This window comes from Hippopotamus amphibius, chromosome 5 (assembly GCF_030028045.1).
Source record: "Hippopotamus amphibius kiboko isolate mHipAmp2 chromosome 5, mHipAmp2.hap2, whole genome shotgun sequence".
In the NCBI taxonomy this organism is placed as follows: domain Eukaryota; kingdom Metazoa; phylum Chordata; class Mammalia; order Artiodactyla; family Hippopotamidae; genus Hippopotamus; species Hippopotamus amphibius.
The window spans coordinates 17,191,172-17,217,754 of record NC_080190.1 but is presented as its reverse complement, the minus strand read 5'-3'; the positions used below and the strand labels follow the sequence as shown (position 1 = coordinate 17,217,754).

General features: G+C 44.4%; 1 protein-coding gene across 8 annotated transcripts in view; it reads right to left on the bottom strand.

The window, feature by feature from the left end:
* The window catches only part of ABLIM1 (actin binding LIM protein 1), a 298,002-nt gene that overhangs the window by 158,869 nt on the left and 112,550 nt on the right, over positions 1–26,583 (bottom strand). Inside the window, exon 1 of one of the 8 annotated variants that reach the window (XM_057735887.1) lies at positions 12,773–13,076. The exons of the other annotated variants lie outside the window; for them this stretch is intronic. Within the exon in view, the coding sequence (XP_057591870.1) occupies positions 12,773–12,788 (16 nt within the window). The 5' untranslated portion in view covers positions 12,789–13,076. Of the gene's footprint in view, positions 1–12,772; positions 13,077–26,583 lie in introns of those variants that run through there. 8 annotated transcript variants of the gene reach the window in all.

The following is a 26,583-nucleotide window of genomic DNA, read 5'->3' as shown; positions in this document are numbered from 1 at the left end:
CTGGTCTCTTCTCATGCCCTCTCTGCATCCTCCCAAGCTCCAGTTCCTGCTGCTTCTGGATTTCCATGTGCCCTTTCCCTTCCAGAAGGCTCGTCCCCCAGGTACTTGCAGGGCTGGCTCCTCCTCTTCTGGTCTCACCCTAAAGCAGCTCTCACTCCAACCCTCTGAGAGCTTTCCCGGGACCAGCCAAGTCGGTTTCCTTGCTTCCCTGCTCCCCCCATCTCTGTTTACTTGCTTTATACTTACCATGATTTAAACATCCTGTTTCTTTCTTTTCTGTCTTCTTTACTACAAGGTTACTGCCACTGTAGTCCCAGGATCTAGCATAGTTCCTGGCACAAGGTCTGTGCTCTGCAAATGTATGTTCAATGCATTCATTCACTTAACACTAGCCTGGTTTTCTGTCTCTTTTCCATAATAACAGCCTTTGGGTGAAGTTGAAAGTTGGCTAAATGCCTTGGGTTCACCAATAGTATGTATCAATTAGGTAATTTTGATGATGTCAATAGACTCAACTAATCACATAAGATACAAGACTTGCTTAAATTTATGACTCAGAAAAAAAACAAAAGCTGAAGGAATGAGCTTACGGGCAGACCAGTTTCAGATCAACTCTGGCGAAGCTTCTCTCTCAATGAGAACCACACAAAGGAGCACAATTTCCAGTTGAATTGACCTGGGGGCAAATACAGAGGTGGCATCAGAGCCTTGGAAAAGCGAAACGCAGTGTCCCCAGAGCAGGACATGACATGATGATGGGGAGGACCCAGTGCACAGTTAGCGGACAGCTTCTTCGGCAAGAATCCTGGGCGCAGCTAGCTTCCAGCCTCAAACATTCTGAAACAACCGTTCTTATAAGGTCCACACGTTCCTGAACCAAATCATTATCAGACATCTCATTTCATACCACAGCGGAAAGATGAACTAGGATCATCAGCTTGCTTGCTCAGGAGATGTGGGCTTCAAAACCCAGCCTGTAAAGCTCCTTAGTTACGTTCTATCCTAGGACAGTAGGAATAACTGGCCACAGGAAGCCACTCGTGTGGTCCCAGAATAGGGACAAAGGGTTACAAGGTCTTGCTCTGCTTGAGGTGAACTGGGAAGAGATTGGCCAGGCCAGCAGAAGTGGGTGGTTCCTCAACTCACCCATCCAGCTCTGTTTACTTGCCCAGGTCCTGAAACTAATCTGATCACTGAACTCCATCCCAATGAACACGTTGCCCCACCCCCCAATTTTACTCAGTCCAGAGGCTTAGTGATAACAATAGCTGCAAGAGCAAACAGTTACTGAGCTCTTGCTAGGCGCTGGGCATTGCTTTAAATGCCTTGTAGCTACTAATTGATTCAACCTTCACAAATCGCTGTGAAGCTGGTACAACTGATATGCTTATTTTCTGATGAGGAAACCGAGGCACAGGAGGGGTTAAGTGACTTGCCCGAGGTCTCACAATTAGTAACAGTAGAGCTGGGATTTGAACCGGGGCAGTCGGGCTGCAGAGTTCCCACTCATAAACGCTACTTGTTTCCAGGCAAACCTATAACTTCCCAAAGGCGTCCAGGATAATCATACAAAGTTACCAAGGTAAATGGAGCAATTGAACCACAAGAGACAAATGAGAAAGACATGAACATATACAGGGAAAGGCTTTACAAGTTCAGGCTCCAAATCTGTTCTCTCCTGAAAATCTCAGCTAAAGGCAGTCTGACTGCCTCTCCATCCAGCTATAAATTTAATTCTTCTCACCGCCTACATTTTAGTTTTATTTTCCTTTGGCTCTGGCCTGTGCGCCTACCCTGCTATTTAAATAAACTTTACAGATCAATGGACCTTCAATTAACGTTTCTGAGCTTTTTACACACGTTATCTCATTTAAATGAATCCTGACAATAAAGATATGAAGAGGATAGTGTGCGTTTTCTCCCATACGTTTTTATTTTTATAAAAGTTTAAGAAACGAAAAAGGCTTATATGCATAAAAAACATATACCAGGGTGAGTCAAAAATTATGCGCCCTCCCATTATATTAAAACTTCTATCAATTCTACAGCCAGAGTGTGGATAATTTTTGACTCACCCTCGTACTTATAACGCACGATGGCAATTTCCTGCCTCTACCTCTCCTCCTGTCTCCCCACCCCCCACCCTTCCACGCCCACCATAAGCAGATGTGTTCAACTTTTGGTGTTTTTCCTGGTCTTCATCACTACATTTCTTAGTCTTAAGAAATTCTTATTGCTACTCTTATTGCTACGTTCTTATACCAACTCAGCCACTACTTAGTAACATCTTGTTCTTACTAATATGGCTAAACCACATTTTCAATTAACTGTGGTCAGTGCTGACACTTTGAGAATGTAATTATCATTCTACTACAACCTACAGTGCAATCTGTGAACAGATTCCCTTTCTTTTCTTTTTTTGTTCTTTAAAGTCTTTATTGAATTTGTTGCAATATTGCTTCTGTTTTATCTTTTGGTTTCTGGGCTGAGAGGCCTGTGTGATTTTAGCTTCCTGACGAGGGATCGAACCCACACCCCTGCATTGGAAGGTGAAGTCCTAACCACTGGACCGCCAGGGAAGTGCCCTAGATTCCCTTTCTTGTACAACATTTTTGGTTTTTTTTTTTTGTTTTTTTCCTCCTAGGTTTCAGCATTTCCTTTTCTCCCACTAGCCTAGTTTCTAATGAACAATCCATTGTTTTTGTCTTTTTTTAAAATCAGTTTCTGTTGTAGATTTAACCAACAATTCCTTCCAGTGCTCAAACTTACCAGATAACTCATCAAACCTCTGCACCTGGAGAGAAAAGTGGGTGTTCTCAGTGCTATTTTCACTGAAGAAAAAAACTGAATTTCACACAGGGGAAGAGCTTGGCTCTACATCCTCTATAGAAGTGATTCATCTGATACCAATCCCAGCATTTGCCCCCTGGCAGCATGGCCTCTGGGGAAAGAAGATGTGCAGGCTGTGGGCTGCACACCTCCAGAGTGGGCAGCTCCCTCTGCATGAGGATGAGAATGGTGCCCTGGAGGGAGGTGACACACAGGTCCTGTAAAAAGAAGGCCTTCCCATTTCATCTTCAAATACCGCCCCTGACTATCTTGCACTGCCCTGGTCCCCACCCCTGGTAGTATCGTATCCGACACTCTCCGTCCTTGCAGACTGCTGCTCTCTGCCTGGACTTGCTTATTTGATTCATGTTTAGCAGCTGGCTTCTTTGCCTACTTATCATGCAAAGCCCCCCGTCGGTGCTGCCTCACTGTGGTCCTGGGGCTTTCATGGTAAGCACAGCCTTTCCCTAGGGGTCTCTCCATCATCACTGTGCCTTCCAATGGTGAGAAGCCGCTCTTGCAGTCTTGTTTCATACTCCAAGCTCTTTTTGAGTCCTGTTGCATCTTGCAGGGGTGCCTCCAACTCAAGGTAGGCGTGATGACAGACACACCTGCAACCCAAAGAAAGGCCATGCCTTTCCTGCTGCACAGGTGGCTTGCTATGACAACCCACCTCTCAGACATTCTAAGGGAGGGGTGACCTCTCTCCAAAGCCCCTATGTTATAATATTTCTTGAAATGCTCTCATAGGTCAAAACTGAATGCTATACAGCATGTAATGCCAAACCAACCAATGGTGGTGAAGAGCTGTTGCATTGATGACGGGTGACATGGTACCTGACAGACTGCCCAAGCCCTGAATTTGTTCTCTTCTCCCTGGCTGTGATGCAAAGCAAGGGGGCCAGGTGAGCATGGTGACAGGAGAGACGTGATGCAGAATCACAGGGGAAAATTATTCTAAATGAAAAAGTTGTTCTAGAAATACCAGACAGAAGCTAATGAGGCCTCAACAGGGGTTTCCTTTGAATTTTTCTGCTGAACTTCAACCATGTATCATTTTACTCTGAATTTAACAGCTGGGGCAGTTCTTAATTGTATCAAGCACCCCAAAAAGATGACACCGAATTCTGGCCAACTTCTGTTTAGGGTAAAATGATCACTAAAATATTCTGAAATTATTCTGTCAAAACTTTTCCGGTTGCAAGTGAATAAATCCAACCTAACCAAAATGTATCTATTAAGTACTATTATAAGTGTCCAGGATGGAAACATGGTTGCCCAAGAAAGTACCTTATTCTGTTTTCATCCAAAAAAACTTTAGTTAGTGCAGATGTTCTAAACCAATGGTTTTCAAGCTTCAGGTCTTGACTGAGTGAAAAAGGGTGTAGGTTTAATGTATCACGACTAGCTTAGTTTAAAAACATAGAAGAGACTAGAAAAGAGCAGAGCGTACAGGTTAAGTATTGCTTCATGTGGCTTTTTCTTTAGCTATTTATATGCATAAGCGCACGAGTCTTGAGTCTTGATGTGTGAAAAGACATTTCTTGCTGTGGGTAGGTTTGGTGAGCACTGTGTTAAGCCCCAGACCACAATCAGAAGGCCCTCTGGCTGAGTCCTGACCACAGACATGTTTTGTTTGGCCTACATGAAGATTTTTTTGAAGAGAAAGTTGAATCATTTGCCAACACTTAAGCATCTGGAGATTTTACATACCCCCCCCCTAATTCTAGCCTCTCTTAGAACTTGGAAGGTCTGGCCATGTGGCCCACATGCCTCTGTTCCTAGTTTCACGGGAACCAGAACAGAGCAATAGAGTGGCTTCTCCTTGTAGAGAGGACCCTGCTGTCCTGTTTGTCCCAATCTCCATTCATCTAAGTCACCTGCCTGATTCTCGGAGGCATGTGCACATACAGCCTTTGGTTCTAACCTTCCTCAGCTTAACCTGACCTGCAAAGCCCTCCATTTACCCTTCCTCATGGTCACTGTAGTCACGTGACCAAATCACAGTTCCTGCCAGACTCAGCTGGCTGCATTTCCTTCATTGCTTCTGTTTTGCCAGTTGGAAACCTTCCTCTCATTTCCCCTTTATCCACTTGTTGCACTCCTGTTCATCCTTCAAAGCCTTGCCTGCCATGACCTCCCAGCAGAATTAATCACCCCCCTGCACTGCAGTCCCATATCACTTTGAGTTCTCTGTTGCATACATTTCACACTGAATCATAATTATTTGTGTTTATGTTCCTGGCTAGAATGTAAGTGCTTTCAGGTCAAGAACTGCATTTTCTTTTTCTCTATACCTAGACTGCTTATCTCTTATTAGGTTCTGAACAAACACTTACACAAGGATAACCATCTCCCCCACCCATAGACATCATTCACCCACTTGTTAGTTCAACATTCACTGAGCACTTACCATGGAGCAGACATTGTGTGATGAGTATGAACTGAAATCAACACCATCCCTAACCAGAAGAAATCAACAGAACCCTTCAAGGCCAATCTTCAATGCCCCCTTTTCTGCAAAGCCTTTTCTGATTCATTTGAAACACCAGCTCTTCCTCCCTTTGAACCCTAACCATTTATACCCCCTCTGGTCACCTTGTGTGGCCTCTGTTTTCCATCAGCACGCCTCTGGACCCTGGCAAATTCATTAACATACTGAAGCGAGGACCTTCTCAGTGTATCAGGTTACCCCCAGCACGCCTTGTGGAGAGTAGACCTCAATAAACTTGTGATGTGCACAAGAGGACCATTGCTATGGTTCATTGCTTCCGGCTGGGCTCTTCACACGTGGCAGGATGGGAAGTGTCTTCCAGTTGAGCAGGAACAGCATCACTGAACCCAGTCCAGCTGATACCATTCCCACTGTCGGCCCTAAAACTGGTCCTCGATGGCTGTCCAGACAGGGCTCCCACGCGTGGCACACAGCAATCCAGCAGACACTCATCTAGCCCCACATGTCACTTAGGGGACCCTCCACGGACCTGGGAACCCACAGCCCCTGCCATTTTTCTGAGGGGTATGCAGCCCTCTCTCTCATTTCCCATCAGATACTCCAGTGCGAAATAACTTGGCTACCTCTTTCTACCATTCTCTGTTTCTCTTAATTTTTCTTAAATTTCTCCCTGCACAATGTTCCAAATAGCATTGTGAATACAGACTGTTGAACAATCAATGTTGTTGAACAACAAGGCAGAACACAGACATCTAGAATATAGACCCAGGTAGCGGAGGTGGGTGAAATACTGCAGGTTTTAATACTATGTTTCAGCTCCTCAAAGACTACCCTGGCTCCTTTGAAACCATCTTTTACCAAAGGATTCCAAAATGGTGTATGAACCCCAGTAAAAATGTTCACCTGACTCTTCGAGAATTAGGAATGGCAGTTACAGAATGGCACACCTGTGCCTTGGCTTCAAATTACTGCTGCCTTCCCCAGGTCAAGCTGAACACCAGCTCACTCCCAGGAAAAGGCATCTTGTAACTTCCTCCCATGCCCACCCTCTGCACACCCACTGTCATATACTGACAGCAGTCTCCTGGCCACTCAGATCTCACAGAAGGTCTTTTTTTTAATGAACTACAGCTTCATTCTCTGATGCAGGAGTATCAGAGTGAGAACCATGCCCTTGGCCTTCTCTTTGCTGCATTGTAAGCAAGATAAAATTAGTAAAAGAGAATGGAGGGACTACTTACATCAAAGTTCTCACTGCTCTGCCTGGAAGGTTGATCATTTTATCCACAGAAACCATGGACTACCTAGCCAGTGTCAGAGTATGGTCCCCAGACCACAAGCATCAACATCGCCTGGGAACTGCTAGAAACGGAAAACCCCGGGCCCTCCCTCAGACTTACTGATTCAGAACTCTGGGAGCAGGGCCCAGACATCCCTGTTCTTACAAGCCCTCCAAGTGGTTCTGTTGCCTGCTAACATTTGAGAACCACTGCCCTGGATAGTCATCTCCCTGGAAGCCTTAAGAAAGCCAGCATCTTCACAGTTAAGCTCAAGTATTCAAATAAGTCAGCCTGTTTGACTGCAATGGGACACAGAAACTCACCCCTGGTGCCCCCGAGGGCACAGTGGACCATAGTAGCATTAATCATATCAGTGTGAACACAAATACAATGTTTCAGGGAAAAGAGGTCATGCACACAAATATTCACCCACCCCACTGTTAACAAAATTTGCCCTTGAATACACAGCTCCTGCCAGTTTGGGATAAACATACCTCTCAGTATGAGTCATCATCTGACCAACACACAATGAAATAGGAAGCTGGGCTGGTTTCTACTGTGGTGTGCCCAGACCAGGCTCAACCACAATGGGGAGAAATCCTGCACCACTCACCCATCACTGAACCTTCTGAAAAGTCCTCTGACTCTCTAATGCTGGCCCAGGAAAACACTCAGCATTTCAGCTCTGGCATGTGAGATGCAAGCACTGTGAGGACCCTCCTGCGTGCCTCCCAGGAGCTGTGGATGTGATGATGACACAGAGGAGCCTCTCCTCACAGAGAATCGGTGCCAAGATTTTGCTCTCGGTAGGGGGAGTCTCACCAGGACGTTTTATCTGCAGGACTTTGGAAAGTCAATTTCTTGTCCTTTAAAAGAGGTTTCTGTGAAGCAGTACAGGTTGTTTCATCCTTCCTGGTCACCTGACCAGGTCATGAGAGAGGCAAGAGGTAGGACCACCTCTAAGCTTGCCCAGCAGCTCAGATGCTCTGAAGAGCACTGGGTAAATTTAAGTCAATGTGTTCCTTCTCTCAGATTTCTTTCCACATTCAGCTTTAGCTCTAATTGTGGAAATGAAGTCTTTTTTTCCCCCCTCTCTCTGGATAAACATTTTTTAGCCATCAATGAGGAGGCGGCAGAGGGCATGGATTTGCTGTGATTTTTTTAAACGTGAAGTTCTTTCCCCTAGGCTTAGAAATCCCAAAAAACCCTTAAAAATCGGTTGTGAAGAAAAGCAGGGCACAGCCATACTTCTTAGTGAGAGTAGTACTATTTCATCTCTAAAGCAGTAAGAGAAATTCACACTTGGGTTTTTTTTCCTCTCGAGTGACAAAAACTGGATCTCCTCTCCCTCCAAAGACGCAAAGTTCACAACTGAATTGTGTGTATACGTCACTGATCAAGACAATGTATTCTTAAGCTTATAGCATCGTGGTGTCTCCTTAAATCAATAGCTTCCCATTAGACCTTACTTAGGTCTTGCTTAGGAAATGTCCTTGTCATTGGTGTCCCCTTGAAAAACTTGGGGCTTTCCAAATGAAGGAAAAAGGAAGAACCTGCACAATTCCAGGAGCAGGTAGGGGTAGGGTATGGAGCATCAAGCTGGGAAGCAGGGTTGGAAAACTGAATCCAGGAGAAGCTAATCTACACCAGCAGGGGGCTTGGAAGGCAACTTGGATGGATGACGAATTATTACACTGCAGAGAACAATCTGTTCTCAGACGTCCCCGAGGATGGAACAGAAACGGGTTTCGATTACATTAGGCAGTGTGCACGCACCTGAGTGGGTAGTGTCTGTGTGGGAATGAGTTTTGGGAGGAGTGGGATGGGGCAGAAGGAGAGATACCATTAGAGGCAGCAACACGTGGCGACTCTGAAGGTTGCTTGATAAGACGATACAGGAAGTCAACAACTCAGGGAGAGAGAGACACTCTTTCTTAAGTCATACAGGTGATGGATTGTTGTTTAATTTCTCTGGTGTTTACTTAGGTGCTCAGAGTAATTCTAGAAGGATTTACAGAAGGGATGGGCCTTTGAAAAGCATTGTAAGGAAGCAGAACTTGAGTAAGGTCTTGGGCAAATACAGAAAAGGAGACCATATCTATTTCTCACCAGGGCAGGAGGGGCAGAATGACCCAGGATGGAAAGGGAAAACACCTCCACGATTATTCAAATAGGAAAAATGGGGGGAGGGGAGGATAAGTACAATTAGCACAGATTCTGGAGCCAGATAGGCCTGGGTAGAAAGTCCGTCCTTCTCCTTTCTAGCGAAGTGATCTCTGGCAAGTTTCTAAACTCCCGTGAGCCTCCTCTTCCTCATGTATTAAAGGGGAGGAGAACCACCGACCTTGATGGGTTCAAAGACAGAGACAGCATATGTAAAGCTTTCAACACAAAGCCTGCCATTTAGTATGTTTTCAATAACTGGCAGATTTAACAATAACATTAAAAAGAAAAACAAGAAAAACAAGATTGGCTTAGATAGGGGTGAGGCGGGGAAGGCATTTAAGGACTTGGGGAGAATCCTCAATAATTAGCAGGAAGCCTTGAACTTTACCTTGCCTCTCATTTAGGTTTTTGAGCTGGAAATATGATGACATCAGTGTCCTAAGAGGATTACTTTGGTGCCAGTCTGTAGGTCACATTTGAGACCCAGTACACCGCTGTTCTCAGAAGTTGCCAAGAAACAAGATTGCTCTGTGTGTGTGTGTGTGTGTGTGTGTGCGCGTGCACGCGCCACACACTTGAATGTCAGATGGAGGGTGAACATCTCTCTGTCGACGGTGAACCAGAATGAGTTTCACTGGGTCCTGCTCTACCTTAAAAGCAAGTTGGGTCACCCAACAGTGGCAGAAAACTTCCAGGAAACAAAACAAAACAAAACAAAATAAAACAAAATGATGTGCTCAAATGGAGAACTCTGTTTTCCTTGATATGACTCTCTCGCTGCTAAATTTTTATCCTCTTACATGATTTCCAAACCATAAGCCTCTCTTATTATTTAAATAAATGCGTGTTTACATAATGTAATCTCTAGTATTTGCTTATTCTTGTTTTCTCTAACAAAAAGAAATAATAAATCCCTCTTGTGTTTATTTTTAAAACTTGCACTGGAACACACATAAGCTAAACAATTAGAGTTTTTAAATGAGTAGAGGGAGCTCTGGAGTTGAGGTTGCTGAAAGTGTATTCAGGAAGACACATATTGACTGATAAACCCACAAAAATCTCTCCTGCTTTTTTGTTATAGGACACAGCAAGGGTAAGACGCCGTGGAACACATCAGAGAAATAACCATTTTATCAAGATTCCCAGATCAATGCGTCTGCAACTGGAAGTGGGTGGGTGCCTGTTTAGGAGAACAGAGGAGAATGAGGGTCCAAGGACATAGGCAAGTGTCATTCCACACTTGCAGAGGTGTGGTCTGCCATCACGCTTTTTTTCCAGTCAGTGTCAACCCCAAGCCAGAGAGACACATGGAAACTTTATCCAGGAGAGAAAATGGTGGCACGGACCAGTGTGACCTAAACCATCTCTAAGTGGTGAGCAACAGGGAACCTAAGTCAGTCCTTCAGAAGGCTTCCCATGCTCCTCAGGATGGACGCTGCCTTGACCCAAGCTCGCTCAAGGCTGGTTCGTGTCAGTTCCAGGAGGAAGGAAGAAACTGGGCCTCTCTGGGAGCAAGAGGAGATGGAGAGGGCTAGAAAGGTCTCAGAATCAAGAAGACACAGGTTCCGGATCCAGCTCTGACAATGGGCCAACCTGTTTCAACTATGAGAATCTATGATGGGCTGGCACCAAACTACACACTGGAAAATTAAAGACAGAGACACAGGGCTGCTTCTGAGAGGCTCGTTGTCTAGTGACAGAGCCAGTGGGTGTCCACACAAGGTTGGTAAACGCAGATGCTTTACCTCATGCCCCTCTTTGATGGAACCCAGCGGGTGAGTGCTTGGTCCAATTACCCACTGTGTGATTTGGAGCAATTTACTTACCCTTTCTGAAGGCCAGTTTTCTCATGTCTAGGATGAATGCCTGGACTACAAGCTCTCCTGTGCCCTTCTCGCTTTAAAAGCTATAATGAAATTCATTTCTTTCCACGGAAGCCCTTGTGTACCCACCAAAAACCCTGCCTTCCCCTGCTGTTGGCTGAGGTCAATGCAGTCAGGGAGCTGGGAGGGAGAAGTGGAGACTGACACAGACCTCAAAATAAAAAAGGAACAGCCTTTAATCAGTGGCTAAGGGCTAAGATAATACTAGTATGTGACCTCTTGGTGGCCTGTCCAAAGTGTTCCAGTCAGAAAGTGGTTACTGACTTGTAAAGCAAGTGTGAACTGAGGCAATCCGAGCTTTGGGAAGTTTGCAATGACTTAAAAAGAGCTGCTATTTGGGGACCACTGATCTATAATACATTCACCACATACAGCGAGTTTGGGGCTTCCGTGGGCCCCTGAGGGATGGAATCAGGAAGTGGCTTTTACAATCCCCTTTCCCATCACTCATAAATTACTCATATTGGAGAAACAAACTCAAATCCATTAGCAATAAAGATCAGAGCCAGGTTGTTCCAGCTGTGGGGGAGGTAAAAATGAAGAGACCTGACCTTGATTAAATGTCAACATCTTTATCTGTTACTCTGAGGGTTCCTGGAAGCACCCCCAAAAGAGAGGCAGCATTATCAGAAGCACCTTAATACCCACCAAATCATTTCACTCAATTACCCCTTAGTCAGTGAAAAACCAAAGCTAAACCACGTGATTTAGGAAAGATACACTGGAGCAGAATGGACAGAGCAGAAGCTGCTTCTCTTTGTCCTAAGGTGCGGCCTTAACACGGTTAGCTGTCATGCTCCTATTCTCCACCCATCCATTAGTATAATAAACCTGAACTGAGTTTCCAGCAATAGGGACCAATTTGAGTTCAGCACGTTCACCTCACATATATTCCCTGTAGGGGCTTTAAGAAAAAGTAGATAAAGATAAATCACTGAAATGTTCAAGACAGCCCCCAAAGAGCAGACATCTGTGTTTATGGAGAAATATGTCCACAGTCAGAAAATGTGGCAGAATAAATCTGAGCTTACCAAAAAGCAAAGTTAAATGGTGGTTACTCACTATCAAATCATGCAGTGAAGGTCCTGAAGACACATTATTAAGAGAAAAAAGCAAGTCACAGAAAAATGATCAGAGAATGATCCTTTTTTAATACATCTATCTAACTATCTATCTATCTATCTATCTATCTATCTATCTATCTACCTACCTACCTACCTATCATCTCTCTATCTTATTCCTATCTAGAAGGTCTAGAAGGATGCACAGTAATTATTTGCCTTAAGAGAGAAAGGCGAGTTGAGGTGGACAGGGTAGGGACAAGAGGATTTCATCTTTCACCCTCTAATCTCCTGTGACATTTCACTTTTCTTACCATAAGACATATTTATATATTGCTTGGATAATTAAGATCAAACATTGTTATGCTCTTTTACATTTCCCAGATAAATGAATAATTTAAACAACAATTCAATTCTGAAAGATTTAACTTCCATTTCAGGACCACGCCCAGTACATAAATACTGTACACCTGTGCAGAGCATGACTGCCCTCTCCCTTTTTACATTCTTCTTAAGACATGATTTGCCACCTTTGACATGTTACGCATCCTTTAAGGTGTTTGGAGGAGTGATTAGGGATGCCGCTGAAATGACAGGTTATTACAGCCACACACCTGGAACCTTTAAGACAGCCTGCTTGGAACTTCCAGCCAGTCCCAGCTAGGCTTGAGCAGGTCCCAACACAGCACAGACCTGGTAGAAAAGCCCTTTCATCATACATCTTCATTAATTTATTGATTTGGGTGGGGGTAAGTGAGGAAGAATGAAGGCTAGGAGGAGGGCAGGAAGGCAGGTCTCAAACACAACCAAAAATTCAAAGTGCAATGGCAATCAAGAGAGACACATGCCCGGGAGTTTGGCTGTGCAAACGCTACAGAAATAGGATGTGCTTCCTACGAGGATGCCGCGGTGAAATGAAAGGTACTTAATTATGAAGTAAGTCTCCCTTCTATGGAAACCCGGACCTCACAATACAGATTCTCACACCAAGAACATGTCTGCCTGGCTTTCCATCGATCATCCCCCATCAGGTGGCCGAGCCCTGCAGCACCAGTCCAACTTCTGCAACCATGCACAGTGATCGATATTTATAATTACCTTTCTCCTTCACCATGGCAACCGGGGCCTTTGGCGAGCAGCGCCGGAGGAAACAGGAACAAAGTCTAGGAGTGGGAGCGCCCCTAGGCAGACAGATCGGCGGCGGCGGCGGCGGCAGAGGCAGCGAGCAAGATCCCGGGCATCCACTCGCCAAGTGCGGGGCTTCTTTCTAAAATCCCGCCCCCGTCTGGAGGGCCGAGCTCCGGTGCCCGCCCCGGCGATCGCAGCCGAGTGGTGGCCGCGCCCTGCTCGGGGACGCTGCCCTTCGGCCGCAGCCACTCACTACAGCTGCTGCTGTAACAAATGCAAAATTCCAGTGTCCTAATCTCTGGTCACCGACACCACGTAGCACTCCACGCGCCGGGAAAACATGGGCATCAAAATGCTCCCCGGCCCTGGCCCCCTCCCCGGGGGTCTGATAAATGATTGCCAGAAGAGGGAGGCCGAGGGGCAGGCCAGGGACTGTTCCAGTAAGTAAAACTATCAACTGCTAGCTTATTAGCCTCCTATTACTGCTGCTCTCCGTTCAGCTTCTTCCAGCCCAACTGAATAAAAAAAAATTAGCCTTGGTAGAAAAATAATGCTAGTGATGCCTGCAAGTTCACTGTCTTCAACTGTTAAGGTCCTGGAGGCTTCATTATAATGAAAAATGAATAATGACATCTGATGTGTGATTTGCCCTGCTGCTCCCGCCCCACCTGAAATGGGGGGAGTGGGGGACAACTGGGACAATGAGAGGGAGCCTGGGAAGAGGCTCATTCAGGATTCAATGCCTCATCCAGGATCAAATTCAGGATCAAAGTAAAAATCTGACTTATCCAGTTAGGTAGGATTCTGGCTTCCCCCTTCTCCCTGCTTCTTTAGCGTTTTCTAGACAAGCCCCTCTCGGGTTGTGTGCATGTAAGGGAGGAAACCTCCCAGCCACAAAGCGAAGGGCAGAGTCCCACCCGCACCCCTCACCAGCCTAAGCCTCATCCAGCAGAGGCAGCGAAGCCTGACAAGGGACAAGCCTTGCGGATTTCTGACCCGCAGGAGCACAGGTCGGTTTCACGGGAGCAGGTGACTTGCCGGGGGCAGGGGTGGGGGGTCACCAAGCTGACGCCCGCCCCGTTCCAGCACCCGTCTCTGAAACCCAGCTCGTCTGCTTGCTCTCCCCACCACGTGGGAGAGATGTGATGCGCGAGAGACACAAAGGCAGATGCCATCGCTCAGGGAGAGCAGCAGATGGACGACCCGTCTTTCAGAACCGGGACGCACAGCCGGGATCAGACTGTTTTACTGCAAGTATTGTACCGTGTTGGGTCTAAGAGAGCCGGGGTAACAGAAAGGAATGAAGTCAATCAACGTGCCTCGCTCGTCTTTGCCTCCGAGGTTGTTTATAGCCGAAATGACGTTGGGTGGGGCCGGGCCAGGCCTTCCCTGGCTGGCTTTCCGCCCGGTAACAGTGGCAGAGCTCAAGCAGCTGTGACATTCCTACATCTGTGATTCAGGGCTTTACTATTAATAGCCTGGGCGTCTCTGCCTGTCAGAAAGGGCTCAGGCCCCTCCAACCCCTGGGTCGTCGTTTCTGTGACACAAACTTCTCCCACAGTCCTCCCTGCCCCCACCGCAGCCCCACAGGGTCATATTTTTCCTAAGTCAGTAGCCAGCTGGAGTGTAAGCACTAAAGAGCCTTTAAGCGGCTTCTCTAACCTCCATTCATAAATAAGAGCCAAGCATGAGAGCAGCAGGACCCCAGGTCCAGAGGGATGGGCAGGGCTCAAGAGCAGGAGAGGACAAGCCCTGTCCATCCCCAAATGTCCATGGCGGGCACTGCACAATCTACTTCTCCCATCCCTAACACCCTCAGAGCGCGCAAGGGGATGCTGAGAAGCAACAGTAAACTCAGAGAGCTGGAATTAGTTTGGTGCCGTGAGCCTAGCAGGTGAATTTATTTCACTATATTTTTGCTGCATAAATAGATGAGCACCTCACCGAGGCACTTCTCCCCAAGGCTTTCATGTCATTCAGCGCAAAGCGAAGGCAACAGAACTCTCTCTCCCTCTCTCTCCTCCTCCTCCCTCCTTCTCTCCCTAACGGAACGCGACACTAAAACACCATTGTGTTTCTAGTCCAAACCAAATCATACAGAAATATTCCAGATACCATAAAGCAATTAGTTCAATTTCTCTGTTATTCAGGGTGACCATTTTTAATCCTGAGATTTCAGTTTATTAACCAAACTGATCCTGTATGACAGCTCTGAACCTACCTGTATACCTTTGTGGGTAAAATGCACAGAAACCCTGGTTGAGGAAGGCTCACCGCCAGTAGCTTCGGAGACTAAGCCGGCAGAGTAACAGCTGGTGCCTGTTCATTTTCAGAGAAGCGTTTTCCAAAGGAAAATACTACATAGTGGTTCAGAGAGATATCCCCCCTCCTGTGTTTTCCATGGAAAGAATTTTCCTGTACCACAGTCAAAGTGAATGAGTCACTAGCATTTAGTTGCTAAATAACAGTCATATGGCTAAAATCCCCCCAACAGTCAGACACTGCTACTTTAGGATAAAAGCATCCACTCTACACCTTTAAGATAACCAAAGAGGGTTTTACTAAAGTTATTTTTGGAATGTGGCAGAGTAAAACCAAATTGTTTTTGTCTCCTTGCCTCAGGGCCAAATAGTTAAGAGCTTCGAGAAAGAAGCAAAGCGTAGATATTTTCTGCTTTACAGTTAGTTAAAGCTACAAGAAGTACAGCAAAATAAATGAAGGAAAAAATTTAAAAATGTACAGTTTGTAAGATGGCAGGACTTTTTATTCTTATTTCTCGAGAAGATTTCCAAAGAATTTATCTCAATCTCATTCCACTCAGATGAGACAAGACTTCATAATACAGACACCAACCCGTGGGTTCATTTGTTGTTTTATTCCCTCAAACTGACTCACTGCCGCCTTGTCATTCACTCACAAAATGAAGCCAGGCTTGTCCACAAGTGACCAAAGGACAGAAGCCATTTTGTTGGAGAGAAAAGCTTTGTGAGCACACAGCCACTCTTGGCAAAAAATCAAGAGTACATCACTTCCACAGAAGCCATGCCAATTAAGAGGGAAATGTGAAAACCAGAAAACAAGCAATCTGATTGAGTCCACGTCCTCACTGCTCTCTCTCCTGCAGGGCCACAGACTGCCTATGGCCTATGCAGCCTGGACCCCAGGTGTCCAGGTATCACCCATCCCTCAAAACCTTTGGACTCACTGGCAAAAGAGTGCTCAAAATCCTCTCTAGCAGAATCCAGCAGAAGAAAAACTTGAGGATGAGTTTGTTTTTCGCCTTCCATGTAGTGTTTACATCTAACAACCTCACTGCAGACATTTATGGGGCATCTACAGTACGTCAGGTACTGGGCTGGCAGTACCAAAACAGAAAGAGAGAAATCACTGCTCTGAGTTGCTTACCATCTAGTGGAGGGGACGCTCACACACAAACACTCTCCACGCAAGCAGGAAGGTGATAAGACAGAAGGGGGTGCACAGGGTGCAGGGTGGTGCTAAGCCCAACCTGGAGAGTCAGGAGAGGCTTCTAGGAGGAGTAAAGGGGCAAGATAGGGCTACCAAGTGAAGGGAGGGGGAAAGGTCATCCCATGGCCTCCTCATGAGGCAAGAAGGTATCAAGCTCACTGTTCAAAGGGAACAGGGAGAGGCTCAAACCAAGGCCAGGGTGGCAGGTCATGGAGGGCTCTGAATGCCACGCAAAGGAGGTTGGACCTTGGTGATATGAATCTCAAACCTGAGCTACCTATTTCTTTACAGATTAAGTTCAAAAGACTTCGGGTGCATTTCAAAGTCTGCCATGATGTGCTTCCAAGCATACTGCGTCCTTCATCCAAACTGGATTGTGTTGGTGTGTACATGTCCAGTATTTAGCAGACGTGCCCAGAAAGTGTCTATGTTTATTAGTTTACTTAAATATTCCCCTGAAAAATAGGATAAAATGACAGCCAGACATCCCACACGCAGCATTTTAAGTAGCAGAAACCATTTGGGATTGGCTTATCCTCCTGTAGGAATGGCTTCATGTCCACAATGAGGCTGTGAGTTCCATGAAGGGAAGGAGGTTTTCATGCTTTTCTAGACTTCCAAGAGCGCAGTGTGCAGACCTCCAGGGAGATAAATAATAGGGGTGCTTTAAATGCATACACCTGGTCGCATCCAAGGTCTGATGATTCAGGTTTCCCAGGATGAGGCTTGAGCTGCACCAGCTCCTCAAGTGATCAAGGACCACTGACTGGCCTACCACACTGGCCTGCATCACAGGAAGTGAATGAACATGCAATTTACAAACACAGCTACAGCCCATGCCGCCACATCTAAAAAACAACCTCTCTCTTCTCAGTTGGCTGAAATAACAATCATCATGACATGTGCTGCAATCTTCGTGAAAATTTATTAGTAGAGATGATTCCAAAGTTTCCTACAGTCTGATACAAATTCATAAATGTCTGATCCCTCTTGATCCTACTCTCATGTCTTCATCGGAGAATTCTTAGGATTTTTCCCACGTGAATCTCACAGAATCAAGGCTCAGCAAAGTTCTTTTCCATAAGTTCTTTAAGAATTATTTTACATTTGTATCCAAAACTTCCCGTGGTCCTTCTCAGAAGCCAATTCTGAGTTTGGACCTAAACAATAGGTTGCAGCTTAGGAAAAATTACTAAGGTGTATTTAAAGCTCTCTATAAATAATCCACTAAAGATATAAACTGCAGAGGGAGCACAAAACAAGCCTTTTTCCTACAAGTGCACTGGAACCTAGTACTGGAACTCAAAGGACCTTTTGATAGTAGAGAGAGTTTCACAGATTTTAGCCTAATTTCAGGCACATGAGAAGTTCACAAGAAGTACAGAAATAGCTCTGAATTACTTAGGGAAAAGGTCTTCTTCCTCCCCTACCCCCAACAAGTTACTATTAGCTTTATCTTTTCCCCTAATACTTTCTAGGTAGAAATACAGTTATTGGGAGAGAAAAACGGTCATTTCCTATCATCTGGAGCTGTGATGCCTTTCCTAGCAACACCTCCTTTTTTCTGGTACTTAATATCACCAGTGCTCTGAATTTGACTACATTGCAATGAAGGATTTATGTATCTATTTTTGCAAAAGATTGTGGGCTTTCTGAGGGAAGGGATCACATGTGAATATCTGTCTTCACATAGTGATAGGCACAAAGTAGGAACGTGATATTTGGTGAATTCTAAGGAATAAATGTGACTGGCTTGCCATAGTAAGTCAAAATGCTGGCTAAGTATTCATTTTTACATCAAAAAGACTGATTTAAAAATCTTACTCAAGGGACTTCCCTGGTGGTGCAGCGGTTAAGAATCCACCTGCCAATGCAGGGGACATGGGTTTGATCCCTGGTCCAGGAAGATCTCACATGCCACAGAGCAACTAAGTCCGTGCACCACAACTACTGAGCCCACATGTTACCATTACTGAAGCCTGTGCACCTAGAGCCCATGCTCCGCAACAACAGAAGCCACTGCACTGAGAAGCCCACGCACCGCAACAAAGAGCAGCCCCCGCTCATTGCAATTAGAGAAGGCCCAAGCACAGCAACGAAAACCCAATGCAGCCAAAAAAAATTAAAAAAAAATCTTACTTAAGTAAATTAAAAGTAAATTCAGTCTCATATATAAATCAATTAGTGGTTGCTTGAAAGTATTTGCTGAGATGCAAACCAATAATTCAGCTTGCAAAGAAACTAGTTGAAAGGAACTTAGCTTTTTACAGTGTCTCTTTAATAACTAATCCTTAATAATACTTTCGCCGCCATTTACAGGGTGCTTATTATATGTCAGCCACCATTCTAGTCTCTTTACATTATTTATCACCTCACTTAATCCTCCTAACAACCGGATAAGATAATATTATTATCTTTACACTTGAGGAAAGAGGTTTGTCAGAATTCAAAGCCCACCCTTTGCTTTGTTGGGTCTTCGTTTCCATAGAGGTCATTAAAGAGTCTCCTTTTCCCTATTCCCAACTACACACACACACAGACATTTTTTGAATCAAGATGCACTCCATGTACATCAGCTTCTTTGGCATTTCCATAAGACTTGGCACAGTGGAAAGGATAGTGCATTTTGCCTTGTCTATATAAAATCATCTTCTCTCCTGCTACCTTATCCTTCATTGGCTCTTGGACTTCTTATGATAGAAACTGCCAGGTGAATAGCATCACCTTGGCCTGTTGCGCTCATCCTTGGCTGGACAGGCGAAGATGGTGTACCCAGATCCACATTCTCAATTCAGTCATCCACCCTGTTCAGTCATCCTCGAGGAACAGCATTCCTATGGTCCACACAAAAATTAAAAATATTTTTGTGGAAGGTGGTCACAGCATTTTTGTAAGGTTGACAAAGCCTCCTTTTGCTCCCTTCCCTCTAACGATGCCCATGCACACTCCCAGAAAATAACCTCTCTCGCATTCTCCTGGGACATTTCAGCATCTTCTGAGGGACAGACCAAATAAAGCATGCAAAGTGCATGGCCATTAGTGCATGTGCTGCCACAGGAAGGACAGCACTGTCACTCAACACACGTCCCTGTGGGTTCCTCCAGTTCTTAGGACAAAGAGAGAAGGGACCATGCCACCAACCCTCTGGTTCACGAAAAACTATAACGTGTATAAAAAACAAAAAAAGGCATTAACTTCATGTTAAGATGAGAAGTAAAGTCCTAAGGCGGACTTGTCCAAAGTTACACAATTACTTGGAAATGGCCAAAACCCCTCGTGTCTTACCTCCTACCCCATGGTTATTCCATTTTGCTAACTGGCCACACAGGCAACCTGATCACACAGCCAGCGTTTGAGTTCCAGCTCTGCCACAGGCTCAGGGACCTCGGGCATGTTATTTTCTCTCTGGGTTTCAGCAGTCTCATCCGAACAGTAGTAACACACTCCACTTGGGGTGTGGTGGTGAGGACAGGGCCAGCTTCCTGGGCGTGCAAGCTGGGAAGCTGTGTAGGGGCCTGTGCTCAGATGGGCCCTCCATTTGGTTTAATGCTCTGCTCTTGTCATATTGAGATTCGTAAGAATTCTATCACTGAACTTGTGTTTGGTAAGCGAGCTCCGATGGGACAGTGGAACATGCGTGTGAGCGGACGAGATGGACGCAGGATGCGTGTCTGCCATCCCTGCTGCTCCCTTCTCAGGTGGTGTTTGCAATGCCTCCTGGGCTCACAATTCCAGTGGACCCGTGATGCATGGGAATTCAGGGAGTCAAGCGAGTGCGAGGGAAGTGTGTCACATCTACGACTGAAGAAGTAGCGGCGCTGAGAGGTCACTTTCCATTCAAACCAGAATGCAAGAAAGAAGGCAAGGTGTTCCAGGAAACACAAACGACCAAGGGACCCTATCATATCCCTTCTGACTCATGTTATTTCCCTAGTTAGCCAACCACTTACCCTGAAAATGATGATATAGAAACAAAAGGAAAGATAGACAGCCCACTGCCCCCTTTTCCTTCCATCCTTCCTTACTCATCAATAAGCCGAAGGTAGAGAGTGTCATTAGAATGTACATGCATCCAAGAAGTGAAACAAAAACAGCTGAGCTAATTGTGTGCAGAATTCCCATGCTACTGGAAAGAATGAAATACATATGCATCTACAATCTGTAAAAAATAAATTGGGCAATTTCCATGACTCCACAAGTGAGTTCAACGCTCTTATATCTGTATTTAAAATGAGCAGTGCACAACGTAAACATGAGAGGTCCAAATTCATGTCAACAATTTAAAATTTTACCTTATTTAGGTAAACATTAAATAGCAAATGAAAACACTATGACAAGGTGAGAAGGAGTACGTGGAATAAAGAAAAAAAAAAGCTTTATATTGTAGTAGCTTTAATGGCATTGTATTCCTGCACTTTGAATGACGGGTCTCACATTTTCCTTTTGCACTAGATTCTGCAAATTAAGTACCCAGCACTGGGTGAGGCTGAAAGAAGCTCTATATGAAATGAAAGTGCCTGGCACAGTGCCTGGCATCGAGAAGGAGCTCAAGGAAGGTAATAATGATTGTTATTACTTAGTTTCTCACTGCTTCATCAATTTACAACAAAAATAGGATAACGGAAAACAGTAAAGCTCAAGTTCTCAAAACAATATTAGGCTATAGGAAGCCTTTTGATAATATCAAATGTGGGGAATTTTACTTACAATGCCTTAAAGAATTTAGATCCCCTCCTGACACCCTGACACATGATCTTTGCTGCCAAATGAAAATGTCAGTGTGATGCCAACCATCCAAGAAAGACTAGACCTCAATGTTAGGAAAAGAACCGGGAAGACAAAGTTATCCCCAGCCCACTCATTCATTCAGGAAATGCATATTGAGTGCTTACTGAGTGTCAGGAACTGTTCTAGGTGCTGGGATATTGCTGCAAGGACAATACACAGAAATCCTTGCTGTGATGGAGCTTACCTTCTAGTTGTGTGTGTGTATGTGGTTGATATAATAAAACATATAAGCAAACTACATATATATATCATATGATATATATGATAGAAGTGATAAGTACTATGGAGAAAAATCAAGGCTGGAGAAAGAGTGTTGGGGGAAGGGGTTGTGGTTTGAAGTGAGTGGCCGAGGAAGCCCTCTTTAAGAAAGTGCCATTTGCGTAAACCTGAAGGAGGTGGGGGAGTAGCCATGTGGATATCTGAGGAAAGAGCATTCCAGACAGAGTAAACAAGAAGAGCAAAGGTCTGGAGGAGGGAGGTGACCTGGTGTGTTCAAAGAGCGAGAGCAGGAGTGAGGTTAGAGAGGAGGAGGAGTTAGGCCCCTCCCTGTTGGTCACTCCAGGGCCTTGGCTCTCAGCGAGGTGGGAAGCCGCTGGAGGCACGGAGCAGAGAAAGTTGCAGGATCTGACTGCCATTTCCACAGGATCTGTCTGGCTTTTGTGTGGGACGAGAGTGAAGGCGAGTGGGCACAGGATGTTGAATTAGTGCACGGAATTTAAAAAGAGCTCACGAGTGTGAGGATGACACAACAGAATGAGATGAAGAGAAAGACTCTAGAAACAAGAAATGAAAACTGAGGACCAAGACAGGATCCACAGGAATAAATGAGACATCAAAGAAGAGAGCAGACGCTGATAAATATCTAATTCCTAGGACAGAAAAGTTTGAGATGATCTCAATGACTGCAGAAGAAAGAGCCTAAAACAATGAGAGAAAACCAACAGATGTGCAAAATAAAGGAAGATGAAAAAGCTTATGTCCCAGAAGTAGAGAACTTAAGAAGCAGAAGATATATTCAGAGATCTAATATATAAGAATTTCCCTGAAATAAAGATAGATCTGAACTTGCAGATTCAAAGTGCACAGAGATACTATTTTGACAAAGTTTGATACAGAATGCTAACTCCAGGTCCAGCCTATCATTCTCCATATATCCAGACAGAAACAGCCCATCACTCATCAAAAGAGAAAAACTCAGGCTAATCTCAGACTTCTCAACAGCAATACTAATGCACAGAGGACAACAGAGCAATAACTGAAAATCTCGAGGGAAAGAAAGCGTGCGTCCCAAGAACCTTTCGCTCAGCCCAGATGTTGTTCAGACATAAAGGTAACGAAGAAGCCAACCACAAACACAGAGGCGGTCAGGAAATACAACACCATGAACACTTCCTTGGAAACAGCTTCACATCAACATCTAGTCAATGAAGCAATGAGTGAGATAAGTCAAAATAAACTCAGGAATGCAAATATTGTAGTAAGAGGACTAGCAGTGAGCAGTGAATTCTGTTAAATATGAAACTGCTACCCCAGTTATTGGATTATGGTTATGGAAGAGAATGGGAATGCTCTTTTGAGCAAAGAAAGCAAAGAACAACATGAAAACAATATTATAACTAACAAATATCAGGAGGTGGGTAGGAGAGAAGTATGACAGAGATACTGTTCTTGTCTTCACAGCAGGAAGAGAGGACTTGCACCAGACAGTCCAAGATTCTTGACCTAAGCATCTCACAGAAGAGCCTGAAATCACATCACCCAATCGCTTCATCTTTGCTTAGAGATTATGTAAAACCTAATTTCTGTTCGTCTACTTCAGCTCCCATCAGTTGGACTTGGTAAGGCAAAGGGTATCAGAAGGCAAATGTATCTTCAGGGTTCTAAAAGGGAGTTACTACAGCTTTACCTCATTACTGATTTTTTTTTTTTTTCCAGATTCCTGGTTCCAGATCCAAAATTGTTTCTCATTTATTTATATCTAGGATTTCCATAGTATTTTTCCTCCAGAGAGGTTGATGAATGAAAAAGAGATGACACACTGGTTCTAAGGATACCTACATAGAGCTTTATTTTTCTTGCCAGTTATTGAACTTGCATATTCATGAAAATGTCATGGAATTTCTCATGACAAGACTTTCATTATCAACACGAGTCTCTGCCCAGGGGTAATGATATGCCTTGGGGGATGCTTGCCCTAATCGTGCCTCTTCTGTCCCCATTCTACCCCTCTTTTGAATGGGCACTGAGCAGTATGCCTTCACGCCTTGGCTGTGGCTGACTGGATGGTAAGCAGACACTGGATGGAGCGGCGGGGGTGGGGAACCCATACCTCAGCTGGCCAAGCACTTACGATGTATATCCTGTCTTGAGAAAGAGGAGCTGGGGCAATTAGGTTTTCACTTCTGGGAATCTGAACTAAGAGTCATAGAGAAAAGTCCTAGGAAGGGGCTGGTACATGTATTAAAAGATCAAGTAAGGCCAGGCCAGGGGCATGCGGATACCAAAATTCTCAGGGCTAAAGTGTCAGAGGAAGCCAACTGGGAGGGAAGAGAATAGGACATTCCCCCAAAACTGAACCGATGGTCCTGGAGCAGCCTGGAATTCTATGCTTCTTGAGGCCTGGCTGCTCAACATTCTCTGGGTTCCTATGAGACCTCTCTACGTTCTTACACATATACACTCCTCCTTCTTTTGAATGTTCGTATCACCTTGGCATTCACCTCTAAAAGTCAAACCTGGTTCCTAGAGACATCACGATGAGTGAGTTAATGCCCCTGGAGGCAGCTTTCAACCAATGAGAGATGGGAAGGTGGTAGACGAATACCCCGGCTTCCTCGTTCGTTGGCTGGGACATCTCTGGGGCATATCTGCACCATCTCCCAGAGCTCCCAGAGCTCCCAATCGGTTGAGCTCTGGCTGCCCACACTGCTGACTAGTTTGATAATTCACCTTTTATTAGCTTCCCTCCCACCCAGTGTTTCCTGGGATCACCTTCCAAATATATGAATTGTCCTCAAATCCTTTTCTCTAGGTCGTATTTGCGGCGGGGGGGAAGGATTTCAACACAAGAGAGAATCTAAGTTATCCATACTATTATGCTTAAAAAGAAAGAAAAACTTGTCTTGATCTGCTGATTACTTTCAACTAGTCCTCTGCTTTAGATTATAGAGACAGATTCTAGAACAGCACCCTAAAGAGACCAAATCTGCTCATCAAAGAGAATATATGATTTTTTTCTCAAGAGAATCAATGATTAATTAGCATTTTATTGTACAGACACAATGAATTTGTATGCACACACACTGTGCTAGAGTGCTTCTTCCTTTGATATACGCCAATAAGGCTACTTGGATTAACTGTGGCTACAGCGGTCAGAACTAACAACTGCCTCATAAACCAACATGCCCCCAAATGTCTTTTAAGCCTGCAGTTATGTTTGGTGGGGAAGGGTGTGATTATGACACTTATCAAGCTCTGTAGAAATGAGTCATTTTATAACACTATTCTATTGTGTTTACATATATACATGGGCTTTCATTTAAAAAATTTAAATAGTTTCACATTGGTACAATTCCACCAAAGATTGTGCCAGTACTAGATGCCATATGCCACGCTGTCTGTATTTTTGAAAGAGGTATAGAAGGTAGGTAGTTTTATTCCTTTCCTCCCTTCTCACCATCCCCCAGCAAGATAGAAAACACTCTGTATATGTGTTGGATTTGTGGAAGTTGGGGAGGCTGGAGGGAGATTGGAGGGAAGACAGGAAGGGAAATATTTAGAACTTAAATTCTTCTTGGTTTTGGATCTGAATTATACAATATATTTTTCCCTTCCTGAATAAAATATATTAAGAGAGCTGAGCATTTACCAATATGCTTCACTGGCTATTAAATTTACACACAGAAAAAAGCAACGAAGCCATAAAAACAGCATTAAGCCATTGCATCACACAGATGAAAGCAAAATGGGCAAAATTCAGGGAATAAAGAGAAGAAATGACCACTGATTCATTAACTATGCTAACAACATTTACTGAACATCTACAATACATAAAAATTCATAAGTCTGACAGTGATATATAGATCAAAGATGCCTAGCTTAAGCCCTCAGTGAGCTTACATTCTAGGAGGGCAAGTAGCACAAGTATTTAAATAACTTTAAGGGAAGGTAGAAAGGGATCGGAATCAGAAATACTGAGAAAGTGCTATAAAGGTTTAAAGAAAGGAATGCTTGCCGTTTAGCAAAAAAAGATAAAGGAAAGCTTCAGGTAGAAAATGGTCCTCTCCAAATACAGGAAGAGTTACAGAAAGTTGGTTGGGCTCAGCATCTTTTCACCAGTTGCTACAGACAGAAAATGAACTAGACCACTCCTGCTATCCAGATAAAAGAGCTAACCAAGACATGTGTTGAAAGTATCTTCTTCTGTCCTCTCTAAAGTCTTAAAATAGACCAATTGAACCATGATCTTTGCAAGATCAAGTTCAGTTGAGGTATTACTACACAAAGTAACATCACATAGCATTTCCATCAACGATCATACTGCAGCAATTGATGACCTCGGTGATGGAGCAGTTATTTAGTAAGTAGCCAGTACCCCTGCAGCAGGGCTGGCTACCAAGTGGTTACGGAGTTTGAGAGTTTGAGTGTCGCTTCAAGGACAAGTCTGGCCTGAGGAAAAGATAACAGATGAACATATTCAACTACATACTAGAACCACATGATAGCCCTTCAGGGAAAAGAGTGATATGAAACAGAACTGGGAACTGTCCCACACAAGGAGCAAATGTTAAACACCCTAGAATACCCTAGTGATGTCAAAAATGACCTTACAACATGATCCGGGGTGTGATAAACAGAAAGGGAAAAAGCTGGGTGCTGGCAGTGGCTCCAACTATTTGACTTTTCTTTCCAAGCCCATCTTTATCCACTGGGACCTATTTTATGTCATGAGAATTCTTCCTCTCCACTGGCCCACTTGCAAACCTCTGTGAGCCGGATTTTTCTGGGCACTGTGAGTCAGAACATCTCTGACATCCTCTGATTCATTTCAGTTGCTATCTATGGCTACAGAACTTGGATAAGGAAAGATCTTTAAACAGCAACCAAACAAAACTTGAGGGCTCTCCTAAGGTACCTGTATCAGGAACAACAAAACCAGCTACCTAATGTCACCAAGTAAAGATCCTACCTTTCTTTATGTAATATGTTTACGGACCTTTAAGTTGTAGGGATGTACAAGGTTTTGAAGATTAAGATACAGGGTATAAACAGGCATGGATGTACACATAGGATTTTCACTTTAATGAAAACGTTATTTCACATTTGGGGAACAGCTTTGACTTAATTTAAAATTGTATTAAAGGCAATTTTAATGCAAAACAGTATAGTCCCTGAGGAAACACTCTGACAGTCCCTCAAAAAGTTAAACATAGAGTTAACATATGACCCAGCAATCCCACTCTAAGGTATACCCCCAAGAGAATTGAAAACATATGTCTTATGTCCACACAAAACGCTGTATACAA